The sequence below is a fragment of the Solenopsis invicta genome, chromosome 6, assembly GCF_016802725.1.
Source record: "Solenopsis invicta isolate M01_SB chromosome 6, UNIL_Sinv_3.0, whole genome shotgun sequence".
Classification (NCBI taxonomy): Eukaryota; Metazoa; Arthropoda; class Insecta; order Hymenoptera; family Formicidae; genus Solenopsis; species Solenopsis invicta.
Window position 1 is genome coordinate 19,256,689 of NC_052669.1, and position 26,362 is coordinate 19,283,050.

Sequence of the window (26,362 nt, forward strand, 5' to 3'; positions counted from 1 at the left end):
GTTTGATAAAGTCGATAAAGTCTTCGCAATTTATCGCGTTCTTTTATATATAAAAATATAATTATTTATAAAAAAAAATGATTAAAAGATAGACTTGTATATCTTCAATCTATCAAATTTTGCTTTGCTATGTCAATATTAATTTTTGTCCAAGCATGCTAAAACGCTCAACGCGCACTGCTAGCTCCGAAAAGATTTCGGGAGACCCGAAATCAGCTCCCCTACCTCACTGACTTGACGTTGAGTAAAGCGTTGACCAGATTAAAATAAACATGCCGAGTGTTTCGAACGCTTGATATAATAACACGGTTATTTTACGTTATATCTAACCGGTTATACTCCGACCCATTCATCGGTTTATCGGGGGCGTGCAACGCAACTCGCAATATTAATGACGCGTCTTAATTGGTGCAGTAATAAAACGCAATTTCAGCGACGAGCCTCGTCGTCATTGCCCAAGCCTTGATTTTTTTTTCAGATAAACGCATCGCGAAAGGAAGGAAAAAATTAAAAAAATCCCACCGTAATGAATATTTATGACGCACGATCATATTTTCTATCGTCACTTTCCTGTCCTTGTCTCGATCGAGCAATGGTCTTTCAACTTGCATCACTCGCGTTTAAACATGAGACCACGTAACTCTTGCTAATACATGAAAATACCACGGAAAATGCCGTGAAAATTAAATCGCTAACAAAGCAAAATTAATCACAGATTTAACCACAGATTTAATGTTATCGCTTAATTAAATGCTCATGTAAACATGGATATTAAATTTTTTTAATTAACATTAAAATAAATCAATGTTAGAAAATAATTTCATTTAATTCTACTAGCCATTTATTATAAAATCGGATTATTTTAAAAATATGTGTTTCTTCTTCAAAAGAATAGAAGAAATTACTGAAGACTATTCTATCAATTCATATCAATCATTTATGTATTAGTCTATTTTTTTACGAATGATATTAATTATTGAATTATAATTATTTTTATTTAAAATACATAGATAAAAATTATAAATAATTTTGACACATTAATAAAAATAAAATTTGATGGTTCGAAAATATTACATAAATATAATATTTTTAATTAAAATTTTTATAAAATTGATCAGAAAAGAATAATTGATTGTAAAAACTTTATCGGCTTGTTAAATTTTTTTCAGAAACATTATCATAATAATCTAAATTCTGATGAAATATGACCTGCTGAGATGCGCAAAAAGAAAAAGCTTTTTTCAACTCCAAACTCTGGTGTTTCGATCAAACAATAAGACGATCGAAAATAAGACTGACAAGTCGTTTCAAAGCCATGATTAAGATCAGATCGCACGATGTATCGTGCTCAGCGTGCCTGTAATAATTCACCACGCCCCATAATCTTTCAACCGAAATATTCATGACAATTAGATAGGCGTTGACCCGAGACTGGATGACAGACTGAGATAAAATTATCCGATCACTCTCGGACCTAAGATCGAATTTACAGTTATGCGGGAAAAAAATAACGGGAAAGAAAGAAATAAAAATGATCGTTCCTTCTTACGCAGTTATTTTCTGGTAATAGAGTTCACGTCTGGCGAACCGACATCGCCGATTGTCCCTGACATTGACACTTTCTTAGACCCGAGTTAACGCCGATTTCGCTCAAAATCGTGTATTTTAATCAATCGCGCTAATCGCTCTTTTCGCGTGGAGCGAACATAATTAGTGAGTCTCTCCTAATTGACGGCGCCGAAGGTTGAGCTGGACCGGTAGTGCTCGTTTCTCATACTTAGAATGTATACTACGAATCGCACTAAACGATTTTGATACGTGAGCAGCGTGAAAAAAAGTGAAATTAAAGAGACGTATGTGTGCGTGTATGTAAAATATTCCTTCCTACTGCGTCAGTTTAAATCGAGTTAATGACCGTGACACGCACGACGAGTGAATCTTGCGAAAAGACGAAACGGCTGCCGCACGAGAATGCGTAAAACGCAAAGACATAAATCGATTAGCACCTATTCTCTGTTAATGTAATTGATTTTTTCTTATGTTTTTCTAGCGGTGTTAAGTAATGGCGCCGTCGGACGCTTGTTTTGTTCGTTTATTTTGTAATTATCATGTTACTGCGTGTTTAAGTCTTTTTTTTTCCACGCATACGTATAATGGATAATGCGGTCTAATGACTAAGCTTTCCATGATACGCCAGCATAAATTTATGTATGAGATTGATTTCAGAATTTTTATAGATGCAAAAGCAACGCGATGAGCATTTTATCCATCATTGCGATCTCCTTCATCATGGATATTGCATCTTATTCCAAGTATACGCGAATTAAATTTTTATTAGCACGTCGTAAAATATTCACTTTGACGGAGTAATCGATTCTTTTATCCCGTTCTCAAACACGATGCATTATCAGTATTATTATCGGGTTTGTTCCGTTCGAAGAGTTGACGGAGAGCTTCCTATAAATAATGGCAAACGTGATGTGCCTCGCCTCTCGCTGCGCTACCAGGAAGATACGAATTTAGTTTCATGGAGACTATTTCTAGGATCTATAAATCCAAAAAGACTGCAACGGATTCCCTACACGATCGGAATTCCCCTTATCGTTCGCGACTGCCCGGCCATTGACAAAGTCACGAAGCGACATCACGCTTAGAATATCACATCGAATTCGATGAATATCGCGGAAACTCTGGCTAACCAGGAAGACTGCTGGCATTTTATGTGGCATTACAGCAAGAAAATCGTATTTCGATTCAACTGATAATACAAAGATTTTCTTTTACTTCCAAGACAGTATTGTTGAGTACAGCTTTCCTGAAAAATGTTGTAAAGCCAATTAGATGTAATAATTATATGTAAATATTAACTAGGTGGAGTGTTGCTCTAAGTAAATTTCCAATCAAGTACTAATTCAAGTTCAGTACAGTTTCTGTTATTAAAATTTGATAGTTTAAGGTTTAATAAGATTTTGTTTATATTAAAATAGTGTCAATTGATTTATTCTAGCATTTCTAACACTTTGTAATTTACAAAGTAGAAGAAGTGTTTAAAAAAATTCTAAATTTTCACTCAGACTAATATTAATGTAAGAAAAACATAAGAGTTAAATGAAAATTAAAAAACGAGAAATGATCGCGCTTACGATTCGTAAGTTTTGTTCGAATGTACTTTCATCTTTGGAAATATCAGTTATCTATGCTTTGTTGATGTCCATGTGCAAAAAAAGCGTGCAGTACAACGTGTCAAATCTCAGAGAGAGAGAGAGAGAGAGAGAAAGAGAGACGATCCTTAAGTAAGGGATGAGTCACTTCAGTCAGTCTCGAGAGATAAATATGAATTAAACATCTCTATTCAAATACATATTCGTTAATTGACGATACTTATGCGCTGGAGAGCGTGGACCTTCGTCGAAATAGCCGAAAGAGGTATATATGCGCGTCCATGCCCGAAGCGATATAAACGGCCTTGGGTCGTTCATTATCGTCGAGGTCGCAAATTAATATAGAATTTGCTATCATTCGCCTAATGCGCGGCATTGGTAATCGCTGTTTGTACTTGTATAGAGGAGTGTATTTGTACAGAGAAAAAATGGAAGAAAGGCAAACAGCCGGCAAAAAGTGAAATCGTAAAGCAATGCTCTCAACTGTTTACAGATTTCACCTAGTTGTAAATCAATTTGTTTATGTAAATAACACTAACAAACGAAGAGTGCCATGTTTAATATAAATGTTTCATCGTTTATATATATATAATTTGCGAGAGCGTAGACGATGACGAAAATATGTGCGCATGAAATAACACGAAATCACGATACGTCTTATCCGGGGGAGCTTCTCTTTATCGGAGAAAATTCGTAGCCACGCGAAAATCATCCGAGGAACTACCTATGAACGCTACACAAGAATCGCGTGTTGCAAAGTATTCTAACAAACACGGTTCTATAGTACGGCGTAATTTAACCACGGACAATCTCTACACCGTGTACCCTATCATGCGCGCTGTTGCCTTCGATCCAAGTGGACTCCAAGGCCTGTTATTCGATCTGACCCTAATAGATATTCTTGTTCGTCCCTCAAAAGATAAAACCTTTTGACAGTACTCGTTGCGTCGAGAGACCCTAAAGAAGTCTGACTTGGGGGTGGACGTAATACGACACGACATTCGTTCCAAAGGTCCGCGACCGTTAAGCAGTGGAATTTTACCAGGACCATGTGTAGGGGAAATTTTCCATGGGAACGATCCTAGGAAGAATCTCTCATAGAAGGAGTACCATTTAATAAACAAGCACTTGATTTATGAAACTCCTATTACATCTGACTTATGACTGAAAATTTCTGGAAAGCAATAATCTCTAGAATTTCAGAATGCAATAATTTATCCTTTCAATATTGCTTGAAAAATCATGGTTGTTAACCAATTTCTAACATTTTTTTTTATCTTTGTTCCTCTATAAAAACTTTCTCAAGATTAAGTGCTGAAGTTATTCGTTAAAATTTAATTTCTTTTTGTCTCTCTCCCGTCTGAGATTATTGGTCAAAATAGATTTCACATATTTTTTTATCTCTCGTTATTCATTGCTTCCTTCATTTTCTTCTTCAGGAAAGCGACACATACAGCGCGATGGATCGATTGGTCTCACTCATTACCTACGTCATTGAGACGACGTGACCCTGAATGCAAACACGCCAGCCAAGTTCGCGGTCATTTCACATTTCGTGATCGCGCAAAGAAATGATGTGGATTACGACATCGCCGGCGCTCATCAAATGCAAATCGAATGTCCTCACCGGGCGATGAAGCGAACGGTTTTGTCGAGGTGGTCACCAGACGAATCGGGTGAAGCGCTCGGTTGGAAAAAGAACATGGGAATTGATTCGCGTACGCCTATGACGCGAGACGCGGTCGCACGCATTGTAATTCACTGATGCTCGGTAAACGCGTCAGTTGATGGAGTATGAATGAGCATATCGAGGACTCATCGTCGCGCACTCGCAATTCGTCTCGCGTACGGCGCGCGCCAAGATCGTCTTGCATTTCTCCGCCGCGTTGCATTTCTCATCTCTCCTCATTTTTCTCACGTCCCTTCTTCTTGTCTCCCGAGCAAGGTTCTGCGTTTCATTTGAATCCGTAACTTTTCGCAACATTCATCGCAGACATAATGTATCACGCAATCTTCAATTGCATAAATTTAAATTACGTTTAAATTGTGTTCGTTCATATTGTGTTTAAATTATGTATCGACTTCAATTAACTTTTCTCTCTATACAGGTAAAATTGTGTAATATGCAGAGAGAACGATTAAACCGAACGAGTTTTAATGCGCGCCAATGGGGTTTAATTCCACAGGGATTTAATTCACTCCTGTTCCGAGCTCTTAGTCTCCTGCGAAATTCTCAAAATACCGCGCGAGAACAGTTTCCTCTCGCGGGCAAAATTTTTCGATTTTTCCCGCGTGGCGGTAATTTATTACGGCAAAACTAATAATGCGTGCAAATCGATTCTCGTCGACCGGTTTCGTTAAGTCGCGCACTATATAACGAGATCATTCCCATAGCCGATAGCAGGCCGCCGTGCCCGGCACGGATTTGCGTCGAGATGCATAATAGAACGACGACTTCCCCCGCGTTCGGCAAAACCTGTCTTCCTCTCCCGACGCGGCGGCGGGCTGAAGGTGAATCTGCACAGTTCGCTCCCATACGCGACGATCGTGTCGAACGAACCACTCGTAAGTGAAACCTCGAAATTATGATTAACTCTTCATAAATCCGTTTGATCGTATGCATATGCATACGGCACCGGTTTTATAAAATAACTTCAAGTAGTTGAAACAAAGTCTGAGAAATATCGCCTTCGCACACGCTTACACTTATCTCGGCTACAACATTGTATACGTAAATGAATATCATCCGCGGCAAAACCTGTTATTAGCGCGTTTATTCCAAGAGCGCCAGTAAACACGTTCGAAACTCGATTGGAGTTCATTAAGGTGAACGTGCTGCCTCGCGAGAATGGACATCGTGATCTAGTGTGTATGAGACCTTACAGCACGCGGATTGTATGCAACGTATGCACCTGTGTCAGCATGCAAATGCGCTACTCACGGGGGACCGGTTCGTAAAGGTCGAGCATTATACCGAGGTCGTTTTCTCCGCGACGGAAGATCGATGATAACTAGCCTGTTTGATTCGCATGGCCTATTCGCGCGATGACACCCGATGCATTATTATATTATTTATTAAAATTTTGTATGTTCACACGTAAACACATTGGCACTGTTGAAAATTTCCATCGCGTCAGTTGTAATGACTTTTCTTCTGAATTGACAGCAAAACATTGATTTTCAATACGAAGTGTCTCTGTAATATGAGAGTGAGATGCTGAGAAAAAAATTGCTAAATAAATTCAAATAAATATGTTATTAGTACTGTTCAAATAATTTATTTACTTCAAACAAATAAAAATTATTTATTTATTTGTCGTAAATATTGCTTGCTTGAAGTAAGTAGTATTGGTTTAAAAATAGTTATTTGGACAGCGCTAATAACATTTATTTAAATTTAGCAATTCTTTCTTCCAGTGTATTAAACTTATTTACTGATTTACTGCAGAATTAGAAATAATTAAAAAGCATAATATATACGTAGGAATTTATTGAAGGCAAGATTGTAACAAAAATTAACGGCAACTTTAATGAGAAACGTTGATATAGGGAAACTAGATCATGCGAATGAAATATACGTAATGATTATTTTATTCATTCAGCGATTTTTTTTAATTACTAGTCCGAGTAGGAGAGAACTAAGAAACAGGCATACGAAGAGACTGGTACGACGTAATAGACAATATTCATATCTCGACATATCATTTTTATTGTAGAAATCAGAATTTACTACGTTGTTTCAAGTATTCGTATATTATCGGAATCATACGTATCTTTAAGTTCTAAGAAATATAAATTATGCATGATCGATTGCGGCAAATTGCCGCAATTATCAGAATGTTTAATAGAAAATATAAAAATCGCGCTTAATCTCAACTACAGAATCCAACAATACTGCATTTTGCAAATTGTTTAAATTAAATAATTCCCACCGTTCAAACAAGCCGGATAAAAAAAATATATTGCTCTGGAAAGAGGTCACGAGTTCGATTTTTCGAGCGAACAATTTTAGATAAAGGAAGAACGTCGTGATAAAGATGACAATACCAAGTTTCGCGGATCTTGGCGCGCGGTTGCACGCCAAGATCGGGAGATGCATCGCTGGTTGCGCGAACGTCGCGAAACGCGCAGGAGTGCAACTTCGGAGGGACGAGAGAGGTGATCGAAGCCGAGATGGAGAATGAGGAGGACGAGGAGGAGAAGACGGGGCAGGAGAGAGAGAAAGGGGCAGGAACGAGGGAAGGCGAGAAAAAGTCGCGGACGTTAAACCGCCCGCTCGCTCTCGGCCTTAGGGTAAAAAGATATGACAGAAGAGGCAGGAGAATAGGAGAGTGAGAAAGAGAGAGGTGGGGCGAGTAGGATGAGTCGCGGGATGGAGGAGGACGGTCGGATAGGAGGATGAGGCGAGATGAGGATGTACGAGGGTAGGGTGAGAGGCGGTGAGACGGGAGGCGGGAGGCGCGAAGAGGGAATCGGAGAAAGAAGAAGCCGTCGTGCCATCGGGCCTGTTCCACCGAGGTCGCACGTACGTCCGTATAATACTCGTAATACATGTAATACGGATAATACCTGTAATACCTGTGTAACGCATTATACACCAGCGCGCCAGCGACCGGCTGGCTCTCCCGCGGCAGCAGGCGACGACGACCGGTCGTACCTTCGCGTCCTTGCGACTTCGCCGCGACTTTCCAAGGGATCCCAGGGTGCCGGCAGGTGATTAGGATTAAACGGATGGGACGAAACGCCGTTGACGAAAGTCGAGTATCCGTCGGATAACATCTGACACGTGTATTCATGCCCTCGCGCCGGCAAGGGAGATGCACAGGCGAACACTCGAGAGAGAAGCGGAATGGAAAGAGAGAACGAATAATCGGAAGTGATGTCTATTTTTTTATTTTTTTGAAGAAAATAAATATCGTTTTCTAAATATTTCTAGAATGAGAATGACGAGCTTTGTAATATTTATATAAAAGAATTAAATCAACGCAGAAATAAATCGAAATCGCGCGCACCCAAATCAAATTACTCGAATCGTCCTTGGCGCGGACTTTTTTAAAGATGACAATCAATGTCGTGGAGATGAAATCACGCGATGGTCGTGAAGAGATAAGAGAAAAAAAAGTCGAAGGATGACAATGACGCTACTGAGAAGTCGTTTTATACGCGTTGTATGTGCCGTCTCGGTGCGTGCAAGTACTTGCCTGAAAATAATTATCAACGATTGGTGGACGAGGTGAAGGTCACTTTTATTACCGATGAAAGTCTCCGAGAGCTCGCAATCGTCCTTCCGAAACATAGAGATTAACAAGAGCCGCGTTGCACACCGTGATAATTTTTGAACATTCCAAATCGTTATATTATGAGTCTAGATTAGGTCTACCAATTTTACCGCGGCACTACATTAAATCACGATCGGACCGCGAATTAATCGGATAGCATAGTTTACGCGTACGCATATAGCCGCAATCGAGGAGACCATCGCATAGCGATGTGAATGGAGTCGCACGGGAGTGGATAAAGGAAACAAAATGGAGAAGAGATAGAAAGAGGGAAGAAAATGCGGGGGAGAAGGAAGGCCGATAAGAGAGGGAAGGGAGAGACGGGCGAAGGGCGGAGGGATGGGACGAGTCGACGAGCGAGACATGAATATATCGTATGGCTAAGGCTAAGTTAGGATGAGGATAGCGGCGATTATCTTAACGATCCCCTGCAGCAAAACCTGAACGGCAACCCGTTCCGGCCCCGTCCGTCGTCCCGCGGCCCTAGTATAGGCCCTAGCATATACCAGGGCTAATGCTGTTGCTGTTGCTGCCGCTTGGCTCCTGCAACGATGTTGTTGCTGCTGCAAAAGGAGCACGACAGAGCCTCGTCCAGCGGCGGGGATGGTAAAGGATAGAAGAGCCAGCTGAAAATAGCTTACCGCAGCCGCGCCGCGCCGGCCGGCAGGAGCTTCGCGAGATCAGGCGAGTTCAGAGATCCTTTCTCACCCGTCGCCCCTCCGCTCGTCGCGCTCTTTCTCTTCCCTTCTTTCCTTTCATCGTGCGAGCGACTTTAGGCATTACTTGCGCGATCTATTTGTCAGCACGTTCGCGCGAACGCTTCCGCTTTTCGATGCCCAACGTGAAACTGAACTGCTCGTTGTTCGCTTGAAGCTGATACAAGCTTTCTTCAGCCAGATCTTCGGATTTTCATAATCTCGATTTCTATCATTGTGTCGTTCGGACATTAATTTGTTAGCAATGTAAAATTTCCATTGTCCTTAATACGCAGGATGTAGATCTAAAAGTGAATATTTTCCTTCGTTGCGTTTCCGAGTTTCACCGATCGATCAGCACGAAAGCAGAACGGAATAAAGACGCGATCCTCGAGATATCGGCTGACACATGCCATCTTTATTCGCGAAGTGTGAGATGGACACGAGGGACAAATGGAAAAAAAAAAGAAGGACAACGCGGGACAATCGTGCGATGCGATGTACGCGTCAAATGAAAGAACAATTACATCGTGCCTGGTGTACGGGGAGGATGAGAAGAGTCGGACCTTGGGCTCTTTGCGAGATAATCATAACGTTACACGACGGTCCGCGCCATAATGCCGTGTAATGTCTGCGGCACGACGTACATTGCGAGATCATTTACCGAGAGTCTGCCGTTAAAAGTGGCACCGCCACCGCCACTGACGCACGATTGACTATTGCTTCCTCTCGCCACGGTTGATTCGCAAAATTAGAAACTCGTAGTTATTTCAGGATGATCGTGTGCGCATCGGTCGCGCGAAAAGATGAAAAAAAAAAAAAAAAAAACAGGAGCTTCGACCGTCGCTCGCTCGATTTGTGGGTCAGGAAGGCACAAGAGGGGGCAAGAGATGGTGGCAAAAGGAAGAGCCTCGACGCCATCGATAGGACGCTGTCACCTGGATTGCCACGCGTCATTATTTCATAATCAATGGCACACATCTGCGCTACATCGAGTCGAATCTTACGTCGCAAAGATTTAAACACTTGCGCCTTTAAATTGTTTCGAAGAACTCGTGCTCTCAAGTGCGATTTTATTAACTGAAAAACTTTTACTTCAGATCTATATTCTATATTTAATTTTCGTCCTCCCTCTTCATACCGCTAAATGCAGCTTTAAAATTAATTACAAATGTAAATTAAATCAATTTAGAAATTCAGATCGCCTCTGTCCTCTTCTTGACGAAGGAAAAAGATGAGAGGAAAAACCCACGAGTTTCTTAATTACGATAATCGATTACGAAACTCTGTGTACGAAGCAAGGAATCCAAATTAAATTCCGACATTGCGGTCAGCCTTCTGGACAGTGGGGAATCGTTAATTGTATCATTAATTAACAAAAAAGTAAATGGTGATGACAGGCATTCGGAGGGCCAGCTGCAACCGCGATATTACGGCCCACCTCCTTGTGCCACCGCATACCGTCATGAAAACCGGATTTGGTTTGGGATAAAATTAGGAGTCAAGTAGTCAAGGTCGGTTGGACCTGCCAAATGTTGACTTGCTCTCGCTTCTTCTTCTTTCACTTCTTCCATCTCTTCATCTCTCTCTCTCTCTCTCTCCGTATTCTTTTCGACGTGGAACGACCTGAATCCTCTGTTGCTATAGCAACAGCTCATTCACGTTGTGTCATTTTATGAAATTCCATAGCAATATTATGTAGAATAGAAGAGGCGTTTAAATAATCGCTTTTAACGACGTCTCACAGCCTCCGCGTCCCAGCCGCTCGCGCGAAGAAAAGACAGATATTGAAGAAGCGTATAGTTTACTTGGCGTAAACAATGTAGCGCGTCGAAGGAAGCCAGACCACTCTTGGGCAGTTGCACAAGAGCCATCCAACATACGAGAGCACCTTTTTAGATTTTTCATTTCCTCAGCGAAGGAAGCTGCGGGCTCACAGAAGTGTGCGTTATATACTGCTCGAGCAAACAGAACGCAATAGAGAAGTTATCGGTCTCGCAAACGTGTCTTTCGAGCTTTGACGTTTCTTCGCAATTTTTATCTTCTCGCTAAGAGGGAGCGATCGACTTCGCGACGGTGCAGTATAATTTTCTTCGTGAACAAACAAAGAGACTAGGCCTGCGAATCGGTCATCGAGGTGCGTAGGGATTTGACGAAAGCCAGGCGTAAGGCGTAAATCAGGGATCGAACGAGGGAACGCGCTCCTCTCGGGGCGTTGCACGCGCGAAGGACGCGCGGATTCATCGATACCGCGCTCTTCACGATCGGCGCGTATCCAGTATCGGCCGATCGGCAGTGATTCACCGTGATTAAACATGAATCGCCGGTCGTTAATCGAACGCGCATGATTGCCAAAGGTGAATGGAGAGACGCACGCACGGTTTTCACTTCGTGGTTTACGAGTACAAAGAGAATTGAGAGATGTAAGCGAGATGCTGCACAGTGTAATCTAAAGTAAATCGCACAGTCACAAGTTGAACGTCAATCAACGGTGATTGTAAAAAGGAATTTTCCAATCGGTTATCTATCGAGAAATATCTCTCAAGATACAAAACTCTCAGAACGGAGCACTTGCGATATATAAAAAAAGGAGTAAGGTCGAGTAATGATCCAGAAAAAAAAGTGCAATTCAGCAAATGTAGGACAGAATAGTCAATACACTGAGGTTTCTAAACTTGTTGCGTAATTTAAGGATTTAATATATAAATATGTCATTAATTCACGTTGCGTATTCGTTTACGAGCATGATAGGATGAAGTGTTGATATTACGGAATTATGATAAGCAGCTGTTACAGATCGTTCACGGCTCAACAACGTACGTCGTTTAGATCGGCAATGTAACAGCGTCCTCGACGTCGAATAACACGCGTCTCGCGTCGAGTCTTGCTAAAACTCTCTGCTGTTGACTCGTGATTCATCACCGGCAAGGCGATTATTTAACGAGTTGATTATCGACGTCGAATACGTAACTGGATCGGTTAAGGAAAATTTTTTGCGGTCGCGAAGCAATCGTAAAAAGATTGCTTGCACATTTCTTATTCAGGAAGAAAAAAAAATATTGTGGGAATATATAAAACAATGCGGAAAACAGAGACCGTTGTGTATAATGAAAATCAAGTTCGCGGCATCCGGGTTATTCGCGAGATCGTTGCTTCTGCGGAATATCGTAGGCCGCAGCTCCCATAATGTAAGGTAATAAAATTCCGACTTTATGCTGTGTCCTCGCTGCATGTGCTGGACTGTGAAAAATCGCATCTGTGCCAATCGGCATTGTGCACCGGGCAATGGGATGAAAGGACAAAGTGGCGTGACGGATTGATTTAACGGGAATTTCGCGTACTTCGAGTTTCAGGCTTTCGTGGCCGTATGATGAATTCTTGCGCGGAAAGTCGCGAAGAATAGAACACGACATTTTCCTATTTGTTGAAATAATAACGGAACTTCTGCTTATCAATTTAAATATGAAAAAAAATAGCGTTATTGTCTTATTATCATTTTTGCAATTACGTACACAGAAAGAACAATTTTGCTAAAGTATCTAAAGCATTTAGCTAAATACAGATCTGAAAATAATTTTACTGGACTATGAAAAAATTATGACGGATGTTCAGCATGATAAGTAATACTGCAAAAAAATTTTGACATTCTGGCAATCGGTTTGAGAGTTCAACAAATTTATTTTGATAGTCCAACGAAACTAGTTTCAAATTTCTTTCCAGAAATTTTTAAATATTTTAGCAAAACTATTCTTTCCGTATATTTTTTCAATATTTCTTTCTTACGTTTTTGTGTCTGAGACCTATTAAATAGATAATATTAAATATCCTTTTTTGAAAAAAATAAATATATTTAACGTCAATAATTTCTTATTATAATACGTATCCAATATATTCACCTTCTTATATTTTTGATTCATAAATAAAAATTGATTATGCGGAATTATATGACGAAGGCTTTGATCATTCGCGCGGGAAGCTTTGATAATCTCGTAGAAATCTATCATTCTTCCTCATATATATACTTGATATCCTTGTCCCAATTCAATAATTTAAATAGAATATCATTTTCAATCTCGCGCCTTGCAGGAATCATCTTCGTCGCCGGCTTCGTCATTGCCGTCCTTCGGATACTTGCATAAAGACGCTTTCCGGAATTAATACACAAAATTTATTTCTACGGGAGACGTAAGCCGCGGACGTCACTTGTAATTAGTGCCTTATAATTAAAGAAAGAACGGCGCCCAGACGCCATAAAAAATAATATAAAAACATGTGCATGTGTACTTTTTCTCAGAGAACAGCGGTTACGATGTAATCATTGGCATCGCAGTAATTATACCACAGAATCATACCGGGACTTCCAGCAGCGCATCTCTGTCACGATTTTTATTTTTTTAATCTTATAAACGAATAAAATTTGTATGCTAAGAAGTGTATCTTCTAAGAAGTGTACAATATTTTCTCTTGTGTCCATTTTTACCAAATTTTTATTTTTTTGCTTATATTTATGAAATAGGCAAAATTATATATTAGTAGAATATAATTCCGCATAAAAATATTTTTATAAAGTTGCATATAAAATTGATCTTTCCTTTCTCTTTAATCATTAAAGATAAAGATTGATGACACGTTAATTTGCTGAAAATCAAAAAAGTTTAGTAAATTGAGGTTCTTTTAGGTATACCAGATATACGCAGAAGCGTCTATATATAGATGTATGAAAAATCTGAGTTTTTCACAAATAAAAACTTAATAAACGTACATTATTCTAACGGTATATAACGGTTGGAAATCGCTGGTTGTAAAGCAACCGCCGTCTAAGTCTAACAACTGCGAGAATCCAGGAAGAGAGTACGGCGCTACAAAACGATACATTAAGAAGAGCGCTGATAATACTTACTGAAGAATGCGTACATGCGTTTAATTTTAATCCGCGATTTATTCTTAGCTACCAATGGTGAAAATAAATATATAAAATTTACAATTTCTAAAAGAAATAAATTAACAGTTAAAAATATTATTTTTTACAAATGAGAAGTACTTATTTATAATTTATTCTCGAGGAACTTAGGTCGGTGATTTAATTGAGATACTCATTTTCCAATTTTGTGTGTCTTTTCTACAAAAGCACACAAAATTAACTTATTCTGTAGTTTTCGTCTATTTGTAAAGTATTAAAAACACTTTGAGATTGCTCGTTTTATGATGCGACAAAAATCAAGGTAATAAATAGAGACGAGGTAAGAGAGGTCATCGATCTCGACTTGGATTAGCTACAACACAGCGTCAAAATTAACTTCGTGAATAATTCACGATTTTGATCGCATGTTAATTATTCACGAACCACGACATCGACCGTGAAAATCAACGTCTGGATAACGGATCTTCCAGTTAATGTGTTCGATACAAAAATATTTGAATAATAATTTTGAAGAAAGTATACCGATAAAATTATTTTAAGAAGAATATTATGTAAACGTTAAACAAACTGTAGATAAAAAATAGGAAATACCTGCATTTTTTTATCGTAAAAATTCTGTGCGGATAAATTGTGAGAATGTCCTAAATATACGAAAGGTAATTTAAATAGCGATAATAAATTACATACGCGGTATCCCAAAAACAACCTCGAGTAAATTTAAAAAGGTTGAGTAAAGATTGAACGCAAACAGTGTGATTGGGAGAATGATTTAAAAATGATAATTACATTTCTACGTCGAGGTTGTAAGGATCATATCAATAAGGATCTTGATACATCATCTTCAAAGAAAGATTAAAGAAAACTTAAATAAAAATTGAACATTAATATTTAATATATTAATGTTCGGTACATTATTTTTTCGAATACCAATTTAAAATCTTTATGCAATAAAGTCAATCAGCTCAATTTATGTTTAGTGTTATATAACTTCTTATTAATCTGATCATTTTAATATGATTAGTACTACTATTTTAATATTTTTCATCAAATCTATTTATCAGACTTAACTTATATAATTTATAATAGATAAATAATTATTTGTTATTACTCAACTTTATTTTAAAAAAGAGTAAATGACGCAACGCTAGTGATAAAAACTAAGTTCGAATGACTCAAATCTAATGATTCGTGGACTATCGATTGAATCGATACATTTCGGCAAAACAGTCAGCAAATTTTCAATGAGGAGTGTTGCGTCGGATGCGTACGAGACGGAACTACATGTAAACCAACGGTTTACATAATAGTACTCATGCATACATACGCACTGGCGCGTGTATCACACGCGTATACGACTCATCGAGCGTTCCTCGATGAGTCACAGCGACGAATATAAAACAATTTACCTGGTGGCGCACGGTTTATCGGGTTCGCAGCATTATTCGCGACGCGTAAAATGATGCACGAGCGTTTCCTGCATGACATAAATCCTAATAAATCGGCATGAAAATTAACAAAAATGTATACTTTGTCGTAAACGAGAGTCACGTTTCTTTATTTCCTCATTTAGTCACAGCATTTAGTCACAAGTAAAGTAACCCTCGAATGAGAAATAATCTAAAGGCAAATTTTTATCTCTTTTTCTTCTTTTATATATATATATATGAAAAAATTTAGCTTATTAATTATCTGTCAAGAAATATTTTATACAAAATTTTTAATTTTTCCATGTTTCGATAATATCGATAACGAAACTAAAAGGATTTTTTTTCCTCCTTTTAGAACCGAATAGACATTGATCAAGCACTTTAGACATGTCTGGCACGTACGAGATTCGTTTACTTTCATTGAGAAAAGCTTCGCTGTAAATGAGAGAAAAAACAGATGTAGTACTAACGACACAAATTTAGTCGAGAAAGATCCATCAAATCAAGTTAAGAAGAGGTCATTCTGATAACTCTACATTTAGTAGTCGGAGAGTATTAAATGAGGCAACAGGTTGGATCATTTAATAGACCTCTCCTAAATTTAGCGAGAAATTCTGGAGTACCGAAACAACGAGTACGTTCGTGGAAGAACAGCAGCACTTTTTAAGAACGGAGCACGTTTAGAAAGAAAGTTTCATTTAATAATTTTCTCGATTAAAAATTTATCATAAAAAAATCTAATTTGCGTTTTCCGAATCAGTTCGTCATAGCAAATTGAAAGATGAATGTCGAGTGACCCTTTTAAACGTATTCAAGGTTGCTCCATACAGCTTGTGTAGCTTTGCCATTACACTTCCGCTTGATATATTGAATGATCCCAAATGAATGCTTTTAAAACACAAACGCGACACGTCATGGCAGCATGCATGAGGCATGCAGGTGCGTCCACGGCGACCAGCGGCAAGTAAGAGCAATCGCATGTATAGAAAATACAATAATTTTTCAAATAAATAATTCTATGAATTGTTGCGTCTAAGAGACTGATAAAATCCTGCAAGCCTAGCAAATACTTCAAGCTTCTTACAATTAATGATAATTCAATACGAGATGCGATAATCACTGTTCTAACTATTGTTAAGAGCTCCGTGACTGATGTCTAATCAGTAGTTTCGGTCATGACTGTACAAAATTGAAGGCTCTAGAGATCCCTCTTGGAAAATCGTATTTTCTATTTCTTCTGACAATCTACTGTTTTTGATAAATGACTTGACTCTTTAACACGTTTCAGATAATCAAGCGTTTCAAATACATTAATTTATTCTATAGAAATGGCTACAAAGTAATAATAGGAAGTCTTAATCGTTTATTGCAAAATTCCCCGCCTCTAGTCGAACGCACTATACAACGTTAGCAACAGTTAAAGGGTTAAGCTCGTTCAAGGCGTGATGCTATTGGGTCAGTAACACGAGTCACGAGTTACAAATCCGTTCCCGAAGATCTCGACAAACTGGGCTCGAGGTACTGGGCATAGACGTCGTGGTCCGGAACAGAAAGGAGCGAAGAAATCGGCGAGCAAGCCAAGATCAGGCAGAAACGAGTAAGAGCGAGCAAGATAGAGATAGACAGAGAGAGAGAGAGAGAGAGAGAGGCAGAAATGCAAGAAGCGGTGTAGGAGGAAGAAAAAGAGAGGAGGAGGCGCAGGACAAGGAGGGAGATAAGGTAGGTAGAGTCCAAGAAGGGCGGCGAAGAGAAGAGGACTAAAGAGGGGCCCCTCCCGGTGGCTCGATCGGCGAGGAGGGTCGGGGCCCCCTTGCACGATCCTGGCCGTCAGCACGGGTGGGTAAATGGGTATATAAGCGGGGCCCCGGCGATTCCATCTCGACACACGACCCAACCTTCATCCCGATCGCCAACGGTCCTTCGCAAACGAGCGTAATCACACGCGCGCGAAAAAAAAAGAGAGGGAAGACAGAGAAAAGACAGGGACAGGAACCTCCCCCGCGTTCTTTCGTTCTCCGATCGATCGCGCCCGATTGAAGTTCGCGCGAACCGGTGAGAGCCGATCCGCGACGCAGGAGAAAGAGAAGCCGAAGAGGAAGATCACCGCCCGTGCCTGACGCCGACTCGACTGGCAACAGTTCCACATTTACGGAGGAGAGAAAAAGATGTGAGTACACAGTTTCCACTCCCTTTCGCAGAGTTTTGCCACCCCTCGACCGAAGAAACTCCCATTTCTCGCGACGAAGAGACGGGATCTATCGGCGAACTATCGGGAACTCGATGAACCTATCCGGGCCACTACGGATTACCTAACTTTCGATCGATCGATCGAGACACGAGTTTCTTCGTTCTTGGACACCCTGGCATCGCGCGAACTTTCCTTCGCTAATCAATCACGTAAATGTTAAGTGAAACTCTTTATTTCTGAAACGTCATCGATTTATTTATTTTTTCCTCTTTTAAATCGATGCTGTCTGTTTCCGTAGTTCAGTTCCGAATCGAATTACGTGATAGAGTCCCGCTGGACACCCGTTAATTGAGATCGGTCAATGAAATCTCGAATCGCAGTGACATGTGCGGTCGACAGGCGCGGTTGATTGGACTCGGCACGATTATTAGTCTCGCGTTTGTGCACGGGAGAGATTTTTCTCGAGGCTCGCAGCTAGTTGCATTTCTTTCGCAATACGCGTAGGACTCGATCGGCTTTGTCGCGACGACGACAACGACGACGACGACGATGATGACGATGACGACGACGGAGATAGTTTTGAAAGTGGAGCGCGATAATACTATTGTTCGCCGTTTGCGTTTGTATCCGTTCGTTCAATTAATCGGGGCGCGGCGAACGAGAATTTTCGAAATAGAGAACAACGACAAATGATTCGACAAACGTCCTCCCCGTCGCTATCAAAAAGAATCGCAATCCGCTCACCATTAAACAGTCGTTTGTACTAGAAAACTAAAAAAAATCGTATATAAAAAAGTTTCCCTCTTTCATTTGTATTCACATTCGTATTTTAAGTTTAAATTCCGGAAAAAAATCACAGAGTACAAAAAGAAATGAAATAAAAAGTAAATATCACTCGTGAACGTATTGTATTATATTCCTTATAATTTCATTATGATTCCCTATGATAACAATTAAGTTTCAGTACGTTTAAAGATATCTAACGTAAGGACAAATTTTTTTATCTAATTAAAATTTTTATGTAGTGTCGATCCTTGTGACGTGCACAGACACGAAACAGTATCTTTTCATTTTTAATTATTGGCAAACGAGGTAGAATTGCAATTACACAGACACATCATCTAATTTGTTCCTAAAAACTTAGAACATTAGAAATATCTCGATTCTCGCTGGATGTGCGTCGCAGTTAAAGGGTTAATAAAGAGAAATTAGGAGGTCAAAGCGAGGAAACGCGCGTCGCTCGCGTGCAGGCCACGCTCCGTCGTCATAATTTGTACGTTTCTCAAGGAGCGCAGAGCCGCGCGCGTTTGCGTAATTTCACGTCTTCCCCCTGCCGCGACGTGCTCCTACCCGACCTCTAATTAGCCGGCTTAATCTGTCAATCTACGAATTACCTGCGCCGCGACGTCCGCCCGAGGTCGCCAACCGGCGACCGTCTTCCCCGGCAATTTCGCAGTCGACGAACGTCGAACGTGCACCGAATCTCTGTTCGGAATCAACGGAAACCTCCCCCGCGTCACCACGAAGCACCTTCGCACAAGCCTGAATCAGACAGGAACGGATTTCGTGACTTTCGCGGCTTACACGACTGCGAATTGAACGGAGGAGCTTTGCGGCTTCGGATTAGACGAGCGGACATCGCTCTTTCAACACGCTATAATCAGGAAAGGCCACGAAGCTGAAAGGCTCCGAGAGAGAGAGAGAGAGAGAGAGAGAGAGAGAGAGAGAGAGAGAGAGAGAGAGAGAAGAGCAGAAGGCTATAATCATTGACGTTGGAGCGCTTGACGGCGCGCGCGACACTTCTTTGTAAGTGTGGTACCATTATTACACCTCTGATGATCTTGATGAGGTAATCGGCGTCCATCATCTTTCACAGGCATTTCCTGCGTCTATCGACCTGGCCGCCGAGCATTTATCTGTATTCGCGGCGCGATCAACGCGCATCAATCCTTCTCGTTGAAATTTCATCGCATGCTTGTTCTTCTTCTTTTTCTTTTCTTCTTTTTCCCTTTCCCGAGGATTGCGTGCATGGAAAACGAGAGATTGCATCGACAGCGAAATAGATAAAAACACCATCCGTCGTCGTTCGTCCTCGCGTAATCGCCTTGTAGGAAACAATTAACAACGCGTCCGTGATGCACGGACAATAAGTCGACGGCTATGGTACTTGAATTGGCTCGCAATTAAGTTTATTGTGAGTACGTGCCGTCACCGTGCATCCGGTATGATCATATTCGCCATAGGTTTAAATTCAATGCAAATATTTGGAGATCTAAGCTTTAGCTGCCTCTCGTACCCGGACAGCACAAAATAGCAAAAATATTGTTACAACGTTTTATTAGCAATATTGCAGCAACAATAAAATGTCCGCTTCAGAAATAATGATACGTAAAGTTGCTGCAATGTTGCCGCGACATTATACTGAACAAAAAAAAAAATTACTAAATTCTTATAAACATTTGTTTGAATACTTGCAATGAATATATCTATCAGATGTAAATAAATATTTGTTAAGTACAATTATCACTAATGTGATTAACTAACTTTTTTTTTAATGAATAAATATTTATGTACCGTTAACAAATATTTCATTGCAAGTAATCAAAAAAATTTTTTCCGAGTGTACGTATTAATCAATATTTCTGAAGCGGATATCTTACCATTGCTTCAATAATGTTGCTGAAACATTGCGGCAATATTTTGCGACATTTTTCCTATGCTGTGCTGTATGAATAGAGAATCTCGTAGATTACAATTTACAATTTATCCATCGAAACAAACAGAGGCGACTTGTAGACTCTCGGTTACCGTAATTACCATGGAGATCAGAATCAGCTTACGCAATTAGCGGATAAAAAGAGGTTCCTGTTTGCAACGCGTACGGACGGCCCCCGCTCTCCCGCGTTCTTGATAAAAGCGAGGGGGAGAGCTCGATTTCTGTTGGTTTCTACCGCAACGCGAAGCGATTTCGGCGATATTACGACGGCGACGTTCGTCTTCGGCAAGAACTTAATAGCTGCGACAGTCGGTAGCAATTGCATTGCCAAACGCGCATTGCCCCCTCCCCCCCTCCCCCGATCTCGCCGTAAAAACCGAGTCCTTTTGCCGCCTCCCGCCCCATTCGCTGTTCTCCGCAACTACGCCTCGTTGATCGTCGCCTTTGTCGCCACCTCTCTCGCCATCCCTCTCGACTCTCCTACGCTCGACGGTGCATTCCGGTTTGCCGCAACCGGACAGTTTCCACGAGGCGTACGACGAGCGCGGCCCCCGCTCTCGAGGAGCGATTTGAATCGATACTCGAGAATAGTTTATGTCCCGCAACTTTACCAGTTATGACTAATTGAATGCAGAATTATAATACTTTTACGACTTGCGAATTTTTAATTTACATATCATCGAGAACTTGTTTCACTACGTTACATGATTTGCAATTGATACTACGAGACTCGTGATTGGATGCAAAATTAAAGTTAAGCGCGATCTTTTGCGATAATATTTTCTTTTATCATCGAGTTCTCATTTATAGATTGATTAATCGACGACGGTTACGCAGAAAGGCGGGCTTGAGTGTAAAAGCGATTGTTTCTGTCGCAGTAACTGCGCTTAACTCGAGCGTAATACACACCGAGATCCGGCCGCACCGGACTCGATGACGCGTGAACACCGCGTCGTTTGTCTCCGATTTCACGTACGCCTATACTGGCGAACGCAGAATGGTCTAGTGTTTCGCTCGCGTGACGTATTTTGCGACGCAACAATCACAAAATGGAATTTGCGATGTAAATCTCATGCGATGTATCTATACGCTTCGCGAAAGGTGCGAATCAAAATTCGCGACGTCGGAAACAAATCAATTTTACATTTCACAAGTGCAAATTTAATATCTGTCCAAAAGTAGGATCTGCTCGAGAAATAAAAAGGGTTAATCTTAATAACAAGAGAATTTACATTTTCAATCGCTCGTAACTCATCCGCGATTGCTGACTAAATTTCTACGCAGATCTTCATTTGAGATACAAACGATCCGTCCTTAACGTCCCATCCCATCCCGCGTAACGCAAGCTCGAACGCAGCGTTGCGTATTCTTTTCTACGTTTTGCGGAGAGAGGTATTGAACATGCGCGGAGAAGTCGTAAACGCGAGCGCGTAACGAGCGTGAGGGGCACGCATCCTGTCATTAGTGCTATAATGTTCGCCTTATTCGATGCATTCGGTTCAATGTCATCCGTCCCTCTCCTTCCTGCCGATTCTCTCGCGACAGTCCCGATGTAGCGGCCGCCAACATTCAGCAACGTTATCGCGACGTTTCCTCCCCCCCGAAGCCCTGCGTACATGGCTCTCCTCCCCTCATTAACAATCATAGCTGTTGTCCTTTCGTCTCGCGATCCACAACCATAGCCCATTCATACGTTCGTCTCGGCCATTCATGCCGAGCTGTCACGATGACAGCCTGTCCTCACGTCCGTTCGCCTAACTAGAAGATTGCGGGTCTCAATATCTTTTCGGTGTAGATTCCAGCGAGATTTCGTTAGATATCGTAGGAGCATGAGAAACAATTGTGATACTCGCGATAACTTCTAATCTTGATTGTAATACACGTGTCGAGTCGCTCAACATTATAATAATTTTCATTATTTTTACTGCACATGTAAATAAAAACTTGAGTGTTCGTCTCATGGTGCCATTAAAAGTCATACAATAATCGTTCAACAGTCATCGTTTGCGGTCAACGCAATGAATATCAACATGAAAAATAATAGTCGACTAGTCATAAAGTTAATGAAGAAAGTAAAACGTCAAGATGATTTCGTAATCGTTGCACGATCATAAAGAGACTTCATTGCACGATAATTACACTTAACTATTTTAAAATATCGCGTAAATATTTTTCCTAGCAATTTAATTAAGTCGAGATTTCGTCAATGCCGCGACACGTAATGTTTTAGCGACAAGCGTGTCTAATATCGTACGTCCTTTTACAGATATCACGATGATAAAGTTTGCTGTGGTAACGATGGTATGCCTCTTGGGGCTGAAGATGATCGCTGCTATGCCAGTGGCAGATCACCACGAGGGTCATGAACCGCAGCCAGTTGCACCCCTCGAGGAGAAACCCGCGGTAGAATCCCTGAAGGCGGCGGAGACGCCTTCGGAGGTCGCGCAGAGCAGCGCAGCCGCGGAACCTGCAGCGGCTAGTCAGCCGGTGCAGCCAGCGGCCGAGCAACCCGTCGCGGTTGACGAGCCTGCTGTGAGGAGTAGCGAATCCAGCGAGGAGATTCAGCCGGTCGAGGCGAAGAAGGAGGAGCCGCTGCAGCCGGAACAGTCGAAGGTGGAACCTCAGGAAGCTCAAGTGCAGCCCAAGTCCTCCGAGGAACAACTTGAGGAGAAGGAGGAGCCAAAGGTATTGGCCACCGCTGAGGCCGAAAAGAAACAGGAGCAAGAGTCCCTCAAGGAAGCGGCATCCGAGACGAAGGAGGCCGTGCAGCCAGTGCCGCAGGAGCAACCGGTTGAAGTTCCGGTCGAGAAGAAAGTAAGTCTTTTTTGCCCTGATTAAGTAATTTTCTTTCATCTTTTTTATTTCGCTTTTCTCTCATTCGTCGTACCATTCTTGAGTTTAACTTCAACCTCTGATCTTGCATTGACATGTTTTTCAGGAGGAACAGGTAGCCGTCGAAGGCAAGAGCGCGGAGGCGGTTGAACCCGCGGCCGAGAAGCCCGTGGCTATCGAGAAGCGCGCTGACGACGTCGTCGAGATCGCTAAGAAAGAACCGGAGGAGAAGAAGCTAGAGGAGCCGGCGGCGCAACCAGCCCCCAAGAAGGAAGAGCCCGCGGAAATTCCCACAGTCGCCGCCACCGAGGAGAAGAAGGTTGAAGCGAAGCCCGAACAACTGAAGGAATCTGAGAGCTTGACCCACTCGCTCGCCCACGCCAAAATCGAGGACAAGCGCGTGACCCGCGACGCTGAGGAATCCGCCGCGCCAGCCGCTGCCGCCGTCGCCGCCGCCAATGTAGCTGCAGCTCCCGTTGCTCAGCCACAGGAACCGGCCCAGCAGCCGCAGGAGAAATCCGCGCCAGTCGCCGAGTCCGAGCAGCCTGTGCAGGAAGCAGCCGCGCCGGTAGAGGAACCGAAACCCGTCGAGAAGAGCGAGAAGGTTGAGAAGAGCGAGCAACTAGAGACGGCGCCCGCCGAGCAGCCGGCTATCAAAGTCGAGGAGCCGATCAAGAGCGAGGAGAAGGTGCCCGAGGTAGCTGCCGAAAAGGAGGCTGAGAAGGAACCGAAGAGCGCCGACTCTCCTCTCCCTCAGCAAGCAGAGGTGGCTAAGGAACAGCAGCCTGTGCAGTCTCAGGAGTCCAGCCAGATTAAGCGAGACGCGGCGGAGGTGGCCGAGCTACCTCAGGCCAAATCGGAGCTTCCGGCTGTCGAGGAGCCGCAACCGGCCCAACAGCAGCCACAACAGCAGCCGCAACAGCAACAGCAAGAAGTCGCCAAAGAGGTGAAGGAACGCTCCAACGACTCCTCCGAAGAGAAGTTCGCTGATGACAGCAAGGAAATCAAGAGTAGCGAGGAAGACAAGTCTTCCGAGGAGCAGAAGGACAAACCCAAGCTGGGAGAACTGCTCCCGAAGCCCGAGCAGTAAATCTCGGCGTCGGGGACGGTTTGATTGATGAAGTAACCTCAGCAGCGCGGCAGCAACAGCAGCAGCAGCATCATTTCGAGGAGGAGGAGAAGGAGGATCGCTCCTCTTAAGGATCGGGACGAGCTCAGGCATCGGCGTCTCTGGCCACCGGGACGCGGGCACGAGTTCGTCGCGAGACAACAGGAGCGGAAGCGAGAGAGAAAGAGTGTGTGTATGTGCGTGCGCGTGTACGATTGTGAGAGAGAGAAAGAGAGAGAGAGAGCGAAAATGCGAACGTCGGAATGCCAGAGTAAGAAGCACTCTCAGCGACGAATCCGGAAAGTGTGAAAGTACCGCACAAGTGTGAATGAGAGAGAGAGAAAGAGAAAAATAAAGAGAGAGAGAGAACGCGAAAGAGCGACCCCATCGACCCCATCGATCTTTCTGTAGGGTAGGGTTGTCCGATCTTCGACGGCGCACTACGATCTCGGTAGCGCATCTCCGGGAGCGCGGGACGATCGCGTGTTACCGGTTGCCGCGACACAGGCGAACGACACCGCGTATCGATCGTACCTTCGATACGCGGCGATCGACGCCCGCGATCCGGCGTTCCGGCGGACGGCAGACGGAGAACACGCGGCGGTCCATCACGGGATGCGGCTCGGCCTCGCTCCGAGCAGCATTCCCGTTCGTCCTGGCGGACATCGCGATCTGTCCGCGGGGACGAACTCTGTCCCTCCCCCTAAATCGATATCTTTCATCCCTTTTATAGATTTCCCCCTCCCCCGCGTCCCATCCGAAAATGACACACCACTGCAACACCCGATAAACTCATCCTAATAAACTATGTAGTAAGTAGTTCGACTCTCTCTGTCTTCTTTTTAGAGATACATGTGTCATTATTATTATTATTATTACGATTTAGTACCAGTACCACTATTATTATTAATATTATTATTTGTATTATTGCTATCATCATCGTTATAATAATAATTATTATTACTGTGAATCTCCTGACGGTCTCGTGTTACTACCAATCGCCCATCTATGGATCGTTCATATTCGTTCACGAGCTGTGAATTCGAATTTTATCGCATTCAAGACTTATCCAGCATATACAAAGGTGAAAAATTATAGAATCCAAATTTTATATGACAGTAACTATCACGAGATTCTACTCGATTCTTCTTACATAAATGGGGATATTTTTCAAGCGAGATATTAAAGCAAGCAGACTTTCGAGATTCCTGTTGTATACAACCATACGTAATTTTCCTCTAATACGCAATATTCCGATACATTACGAATGTATGTAAAATTTCACGCAAACTGCTCTTTTCAAAGTCTAGATTATAGTCAGTTGTAAGACTGACTTCGAGTTGCAGCGTAAGGCGCAATTTCGCTCGGCAAGAGTTACGATCGCACGAAGCAGTTGTCGAGTATCCGCGTGGTGTCCGGGAAACGGACTCGGTTGAGTGATACATCCATGAAAAGATAACGGAGCGGACGCGAGAGGAATGGATGCGAGAGAGCCACATTCGCTGCTGCGAATCGCTCACCGATAAAAGCCACTCGATTTGTGCAGAGGCTTGCGTTATGACGTTAGATCGTCGTGATAAGCCGCGATTTGTCAATCACAACGTCGCGCTTCAGCATCGCAAAAACGACCAGGATCAACGCCGCGGGTTGTAATAAGTTAACGAGTGACTCACGAAGTAGCACTTAGCCGTTCTCGACAGCGCGCGTAGAGTACGTACATAGAGTACGTACGTACGTACCGTGTCAGATACGATAATCGGAGGCTTCCGCCAGCCGATAAACATCTTCGCACTTCTCTAACAAGGCACAACGAGCGCGCACCGGCAGCGAATTGAGTAAATGATAATACCCCCCTTAATTTACGACCCTTAACCCTTTACCGTTCCCACTTTACTCACAAATCGTTTACGTTACGCAATAAGATCAAATAAAACGTGTCTTTCATTGCATTTCACGATCGTGGAGAGGAGCTTCATTCCGTTAATATAACAGGTTTCTAATTTTTTATCGAGTAACACATTTACGAGAGAATTTT

At 42.3% G+C, this 26,362-nt stretch overlaps 2 protein-coding genes across 3 annotated transcripts in view; one reads left to right on the top strand and one right to left on the bottom strand.

Annotated features, from left to right (window-relative positions):
• The window catches only part of LOC105204052 (serine/threonine-protein kinase S6KL), a 49,133-nt gene that overhangs the window by 17,265 nt on the left and 5,506 nt on the right, over positions 1 to 26,362 (bottom strand). The window lies entirely within an intron of this gene.
• On the top strand, positions 17,349 to 26,281 carry LOC105204051 (probable serine/threonine-protein kinase kinX). Of its 2 annotated transcripts, none has more exons than XM_011173074.3 (3): positions 17,349 to 17,650; positions 22,654 to 23,201; positions 23,326 to 26,281. In XM_011173074.3, the coding sequence occupies exons 2-3, from the start codon at positions 22,662 to 22,664 to the stop codon at positions 24,307 to 24,309; spliced, it is 1,524 nt and encodes a 507-aa protein (XP_011171376.1). In that variant the 5' UTR covers positions 17,349 to 17,650; positions 22,654 to 22,661; the 3' UTR covers positions 24,310 to 26,281. The 2 variants fall into 2 exon arrangements, with proteins under 2 accessions (XP_011171376.1, XP_039306700.1); XM_039450766.1 differs by lacking the exon at positions 17,349 to 17,650 and adding an exon at positions 20,967 to 21,000.

What these genes read in the sequence shown, in the direction of transcription:
- LOC105204051 (XM_039450766.1), top strand. An exon ending in AAGTTCCGGTCGAGAAGAAA is followed by an intron (nt 23,202 to 23,325) that starts GTAAGTCTTTTT and finishes CATGTTTTTCAG; the next exon opens with GAGGAACAGGTAGCCGTCGA.